This window comes from Arvicola amphibius, chromosome 1 (assembly GCF_903992535.2).
Source record: "Arvicola amphibius chromosome 1, mArvAmp1.2, whole genome shotgun sequence".
In the NCBI taxonomy this organism is placed as follows: Eukaryota; Metazoa; Chordata; class Mammalia; order Rodentia; family Cricetidae; genus Arvicola; species Arvicola amphibius.
Window position 1 is genome coordinate 179,865,196 of NC_052047.1, and position 7,389 is coordinate 179,872,584.

The 7,389-nt window shown below is 39.6% G+C and overlaps 1 protein-coding gene across 1 annotated transcript in view; it reads right to left on the bottom strand.

The window, feature by feature from the left end:
• LOC119814029 (cytochrome P450 2C70-like) overlaps positions 1 to 7,128 on the bottom strand; it is a 28,586-nt gene extending 21,458 nt beyond the window's left edge. Inside the window, exons 1-3 of the mRNA XM_038329279.1 lie at positions 6,912 to 7,128; positions 4,492 to 4,654; positions 1,526 to 1,675 (exon numbers count right to left, since the gene is read on the bottom strand). Coding sequence (XP_038185207.1) covers positions 1,526 to 1,675; positions 4,492 to 4,654; positions 6,912 to 7,079 — 481 coding nt within the window. The 5' untranslated portion in view covers positions 7,080 to 7,128. The remainder of the gene's footprint in view (positions 1 to 1,525; positions 1,676 to 4,491; positions 4,655 to 6,911) is intronic.
• Between the last annotated feature and the right edge of the window lie 261 nt (positions 7,129 to 7,389).

The window sequence follows — 7,389 nt, forward strand, 5'->3', positions numbered from 1 at the left end:
TGGGATGCTTGCCAAGGTTGGGAAGACCCTGAGACAGGTCATGTGAGGACAGGGATGAAGGGAAACGGGAGAAACAGAAGAGTAAAGGATACGCAAAACAGAAACCAGGTAATCAGAATGGATGAATTATACAGGGAAGGGCATTTAGGGTAAGAGTAGCCCCTGGGCTGGAGAAATTTAGGGTAAGGAAAAGCATATGCCAGTCATACCATGCTACTAGTAGAGGCCGAAGTATGCTGGGAGAACCAGGCAGCCAGCTCTGCTTTGATATGTTAAACAGGCACATCATTTAGTAATATATATGTATAAATATACATACACACATATATTTTATATATTTTATATATATTTCTAAAAAATTGACAGAGAACTCAAAGGTCTGCAATGACTTTTAGGCACTGTAAATTTTATGTTACTAACTCCAAAGGCTGAAATAAGTCTATTATCCAGAAGTAAAGTGATTGAATGAACTACACTGCATTTAATCAGCACAGTTCTGTATTATATAGCTACTAACACTCCAGAGTTCCTAGAAAGTTAAACACAAGAGGATAATCAACATATTACATTTGAAAATGAACTCACACAAATAATATACACAATGCATGCAGCATGTTCTTTTCCACTTCTGCACCTGTATGGAGCATAACGTTACTTTGTATCACCCAAATTAGCTTCATTGACACGCTCCATTCATTTCCACATATTTGTCCGCATATCAACCAGATTATACAAATGCTATCTGTAATAATTGTATTTTATGTACTACCAAAAAACTGTTAAAATGCTTTTAAAATTATAGAATATTGGCTTAAAACACAATAATGATGTTAATGATGTTCTTTCTTTTGAGACAGGGTTTCTCTGTGCTGGAATTAAAGGCAGGCTCCATCACCACCCAGTGTTAGTGGTGTTCTTAAAAACATTTAGATGCTGAAGTTCAAAGTCATATATATCTTGCAACCCTGACTCCATCCCCTTCTACCCGCTCTCCTGCCCATACTTTCTCCTCCTCCATAGCCCAAACCCCACTTATGCACTGAGACTTCTTCTGAGGCAGCTCCATCATTTCATATTCTTCCATGTGAATCATTGCTCCTGACACATTAGATAATTTGGTCACCCTTTAACGCTTCTCAAAAAGTTCTTGAACACCTTTTTTTTTTTCTTCCAGGGTACATAGCTCGTCATGTTTTTACCCTCCTCGTGAAGGTCAGTGTGGTCCTGTTGCTAGACAGAGCCTGCCAATGTACGGGGAATTCTCAGGGCTGCTTTCATATCTAATCTAGAAAGCATTTCCTGATTCCTGTAACTTTCTCTCCTTCCAAAATCACATGAAACCAGGAACCATGGATAATACTGAAAGTTAATTGGGCAAAAGCTGGTGAGCCTGGGTCCTGGGAAGGCAGGCGGCATCATGTCTTACTGTTCTTATGTGATCAGAGTAACCTTTAATTATACTTCTGACTCCATGACATTTATAAAAAGCCTTGCTCATTTAGTAATTCTAGAAATAGATACATACCATTGGTTTTTCTCAGTGCTTCCAATAGATAAGAGATTTCCTCCTGAATTCGGTCTTCAATAGTTTTCTTTCCCATTCCCATTGACCGTAAGGCCATGAGGGAGAAACGCCGCGTTTGCTTCCATATTTCCCCATCACTGAAAATGATGCCTGTTGAAAGAAAATAATGTGAATTCTAGTGGAGAGTATTCATCACAGGAAATGATATTGATTCTTAAGCTTGCTTAAATTCTTGCATGTATTGTGTGATCTGTGCATCTAGAAGTTCAACATAAATTCTCTTAATTCAAAACGTGATCAAGGCAAAAGGTAAGCCTATAAAAATAAAATTGTCAAGGAAGTTTTAGACAACAATACAGAGGAGCCAAAGATCCCTTGTCACTTTTGCCAGCACTCAGTGCTCCAACAGAAGACTGGACAGCTTTATGCCAGACTCAAAATCAATAACTGATATACACTTAGTTTCCAACGCTCAGTGTTTCAACTTCTCGTTTCTCTGCAATGAGTTAGTAGAAAATAGCTACATGATTAGTATAAACCATAATGTGAATATTGAATGCTCCTCCTTTCTTAGGTTATTAAATTGTATTATAATATGCCCTCCTAATCTTGAGCAGCAAGCCAGATCTCCTAATCAGCCATGCAACCACAGAAGACAGTAACCCGTACTCTACAATGTGCCATGTGAGACCGTGGTGTTTGTTAGGTTAACTATGGTAAGTAGTAAGTACATTTCCAACTTAGACTAGTTTTCATTTAGATGAATTTGCAGGGATGTAATCTCAGTGTGACCTGAGAAACTTCTGAACTTGTTTTAAAAGCATTTCCAATGGATGGAAACAGTATCCTAAGGGAAGACAATTTCCTCCATTCTGAACATTCCTCAGGTGCTTGAAGTTCTGTTTATAATGTTGAGGACTTACAGTTCCCCTCGCCATTCACTTTGCCATGTCTATTGGTGACATCCTTTTTCACCTCATATTTGGGAAGTCATGTTAGTAAGACTTCTGACACTATTAAGAGACACATTCTCACAGCAAACTCCCTGATCCTGTGGTTCTTCCATCCTTTCTCTTCCCTCTCCACAGTGTTCCCTAGATCTTGGGTGCAGGACTATTTTGTGGATATTTCCATTAGGACTGGGCTCTACAACCTTGAGTATTGACTAGTTATTCAACAGCAAATGGTTAGCCCTGAAAATATACATTCAAGTAACATCATACAGACTTAGCAGGTTATATTTATATATTATATACTTAGGTTTTATATATATATATACATATATATATGTATATATATATATTCATACAATGACAATTATCAAAAAAGTTAATGAATTTGAAAAAGAACAAGGAGTATATGGGAGGATTTGGAGGGAGAAATTTTGTAGTTATATTATAATAATGTGAAAAATAATTTAAAAGGAAAAGAGCGTTTCCAATATCAGGGCAGTACACAAACACTGAGTGTCCCTGAGGCACTCTTAGGGGAGTAAGGCTGTGCTTTTTTTGTCCCTTTGCATTGTATTCAAATATTCCTTATGACTTTTAAAGACAAAAGACTGAATACGAGTCTGGAAATATTCATATTTACACTGGTCCTCACACTATACAGACATAAAATCACCTAGATTCATACTCAGACCGGAGACAGAAGATTTAGTGACTAAGATATTTTGTTCCTTTCATTTCTTTTCTCTGTGTCAGTATCTTCATCAATATGCTTTGGTTTTAATATAAAATGAGTACGCTGGAGTCACAAGTTCAAACTTAATACTTCATGGGGACACTGTGTGTAAAGTTAATCAATCTTGAAAATGGTTTAAAGATCCCCTATAAACAGCACATATCATTAATGATCACTAGAGGTCAGAAGAGGGCCGGGAATGGTGAGGAAAAAAATGAGCCAAATTTGTCAGTAGGTGCTGTATCTGTTTGCTGAAATGTCACACCAAATGCAACTTAAATCTAATAATGCATTATAATCAAAATCTACCAAACATAAAGAAAATGAACACATTTACAGGGTGTAGTCAGTGGTTTAGTGTGTCAGCTTGACACAAGCTAGAGTCATCAGAGGAGACTCAGTTGAGGAAATGTCTCAATGAGATCCAGCTGTAAGGCATTTTCTCAACTAGCAGTGCAGGAAGGCCCAGGTCATGGTGGGTGGTGCCATCCCTGGGCTGGTGGTTCTGGGTTCTATAAGAAAGCAGGCTGAGCAAGCCATGAGAAGCGAGCCAGTAAGCAGCACTACCATCTCCAGTTCCCTGCCATGGCATCTGCATCGTTCCTGCCTCTAGGATCCTGCCCTGTTCTAGTTCCTATCCCGACTTCAATAATAAATAGCAAATTGAAAGTTTAAAGTCAAATAAACCCTTTCCTCCCCAACTTATTTTTGGTCATATTGTAGCAACAGAAAACCTAACTGTAAATTATTTGTTTCAAGTAAAGGAAGCCAGACTCAAAAAAAACAAAAAAAAAAAAAAAAACCAGCAGGTGTCTGTTACAGAGTTCTAAAGTGTGCATATGTGGCTGCACCTATGCATGTGTGTGCGTGCTTGAGTATGCACGTGTGTGTGTGTGTGTGTGTGTTGTGTGTGTGAGTGTCTGTGTGTCTGTGTGTAATGAAAGAAGAAAGACTATGAGAGGGGAAGAAGAGATCTAGGAGGAGGGGATAAAAAGAGAGGCTAATGTGTGAAAGCAGAGATGGGCTATTGGGGAGGAACAGGGGAATCAGTGACACAGACAAGAAGGGGGAGAGCAGTGGGCAGATGACAAATCAGAAAGAACAGAGATTTCACAAATATGACATAAGGAAATGCTTTTCCTGTGCTATATTTATATTGTTTCCAATTTTTACAAAATAACTCATGAACTTATAAATACTTCTGGCTTCTCGGTTTCCTTGCCTATGTAACTTCATTGACACATGTGTAGCTCTGAATGTGCCCCAACACAGAGACATACCTAACCCTTGGTTGACTTGACTGAGTAATGACGACTGCGTTTTGCCAGAAAACTCATCTCCCCGGTCGATCAGAGCTTCCTTCAATGATTCGTATCCATACAGCACCACCGTGGGTTTCATGCCCAGATACACGGTGAACACAGAGCCATATTCTTTTGCTAGCTGGAAACAGAGCATAGGTGGTCAGTGAGGGAAATATTTTCATTCATACTGAAGAGACGTTTTAATATTCACGTGTTCATTGACTTTTAGACCCAATAGTTTAATAGCAACAGCCATTATCGCTAGGCTCTTGCCGACATTGCTGTTACTAGTCGTCTTCTATACAACACAGATTGTGATGTGTATTTGCTCAAATTTTACTTTTATGCTTTCTTGCCAAATCTATATTTGCATTAGATTTCTCTTCCAGCCTATTCTTATATTACATTCAATGTGTTTCATTCCTGAGGACGGAACATCTGTGCCACTCATCCTACTTGGACACAATAGTCATCTTCTGTCATCCGTTCTCCATGTCATCTTTCATGCTGACGTCTCAGAGTTTTAGCACAACTGCAAACACAACAGAACAGACATGCCTACTCTCCAGACTGCACCTTCTGTAAGACTTTCTACATTCCAGTCACCCTTACAATCAGCTGCAGGCACAGAGTATGGTGCCTGAAGCCAGGCAGCCATTCATTACTGTTCAATGTAAACACAGCCAACTAACCTGTGTGGAATCATTACATATTAAAGAGACAGAAATTAAATCCCAAGGAGATTTTAAATCTTGTACCAAGCTATGAGTTAACTCCCAGCCCAGGAGTTAACTCCCAGCCCAGGAAGAAGGAGCTGTCGGGGCAGCGAGTGCTCTGGTGACTGACTGTCTCAGGCAAAAGATAGCTTTCCCGTCACTCCTTCAGGTTTCAGAAAATGGCTGCCATGTGGATCAATGATAGAGCAGTCAGTGATTCATTATCCAGAAAACATGGTAGGAACTCTCAGAATTCCTGAATTCTTAGTTATGTCCTTGATTTCAAGTCAATATATTCTCTAGGGAAATGTAGACTTGAAAACTTATAAATCAATAGGTTTTTGTAACTGAACACAGTTCCATCTGTACCGTAGTTCACCAGAGAATAATTGCTGTGCTGAAGGACCTAGGACAGTACGTGAACACCGACTGTTCTGCTCCTGACAGCATCACAGATCAACTCCTGGATCCCATTTCCTTCTAGCTCTCAGTAGAACAAGGAGCTGACTTGAGTTTCCATTAAAAATTTTGTTTTCATTCTTTGCCTAGAGAGATGTTTCCACGTATAAAGGACTTGCTGTGCTCACATAAAGTCAGGAACAGTCAAACACACATGCAACTCAATCTCTCCCACAAGAAGGGAGACAGACAGGAGAATCCCAGAAGCTCACAGCCACCCAGCCTGAGATTCACAGCAGTGACTGGCAAAGGCACTGTCTCAAACATGGCAAGCAGGACAGACACTCAAGATTGTCCTCTGACTGCCACATGATCACTGTGACAGACGTGTGCTCACACTCAAACACACATATGCACACACATATACATGTATACTCATCAGACACACATTCACTCTTCACTTGGGTCTGATGGGTAACTAAAACCAAGATAAATCTTAACATCTCTGCCTTCAGCTTATACCTGTCTCCATGACCTTAAATTGTGGTTCAGTTACTGTTGGACTCTGAGTGTAGGCTCGGTAAGCATTCAAGTGTTTATATGAAGTGGCTAATCCTCCTACATCAATGTTGAAGCCATTGACATGATTGAAGTCTTTTCAACCTCACAGGCTCTGTTAGAGCCTCTATAGCACCCTACGAACCATCCATAATTATCCTAAACCACCAAAATTGACAGAGCTCTGTAGGCAGCTCCCTCTATGAAGGATATATCCTCAAAAGGGGCAGTTATATTATGAGAACTATAGTACTCCTTCCAGAAAACCAGGAAATTGAACATGACCAGTTGAACAACTTCCTGAACAAAATGAAATCAGTTTCCTCACCACCAAATGAGCATTGTCCTCTACCCTCAAGGACCGGAAAATTCTTCAACACTGATAAATTTTTAAAACTGTGCTATGCAAACTCCTCAGTTCTTGTCTTTGTTTTTTCACATGCAAAACCTCTCAAGATTGTCAACACAAAGAAAGCCTGTGGATTTCTCTTTCAAAGTGGTCACAGTAATAGTAAAATACCTCTTTTTGCTGTACAGTTAACTTTTGTACCCACGCTTCTGTTAAAACAAGTGGCTAAGACTATTAAGTTGGGACCCCAAGTGTCAGGGTTTTCTTCCTCATTCCTGGTAGCATCTCCATGGAGTCTAGGATCACATTTTATTTGTGCTGAGGATGTATAATTCACTCATTGAAAACACTGAGAGGAAGCTAATTACTCTTACCGTTCTCAGAGATTTGTTGATATTTTTAACATCCACCTGCAAAATATTTCCAACAATTGGAAGAGGAGTGGGTCCAGGTGGAAGCTTCCCTTTGCTGTGGTGCTGATTCCATAGGAAAAAAAAGATCAAACAAGACAGGCAGATTCCCAAAATGGTAAAAAGAGCCATTGGCTCACATTGAACAAATGCACTGGAAAGTTTGCTCTCCAAGAGTCTATAAATGCAGCTCCAAAAAGCACACAGGATTTGCACTGGGGGGTGGGGCCTCTCTCTTTAGTACACTTCGGTCTGTATAAACAAAACTGCCCATTTCCTAACACTTTCTATGTGTTTGCTATTTCATTTTAACACAACACTCCCTTTATTAAAGTGTGTTATAGATGGCTGTTTTTTTTTCTTTTTATTCATTCATCTCTTATACAACACATCTGACAACAGCCTCCCCTCCCTCTACTCTTCCTAGTTCCCACCACCACCT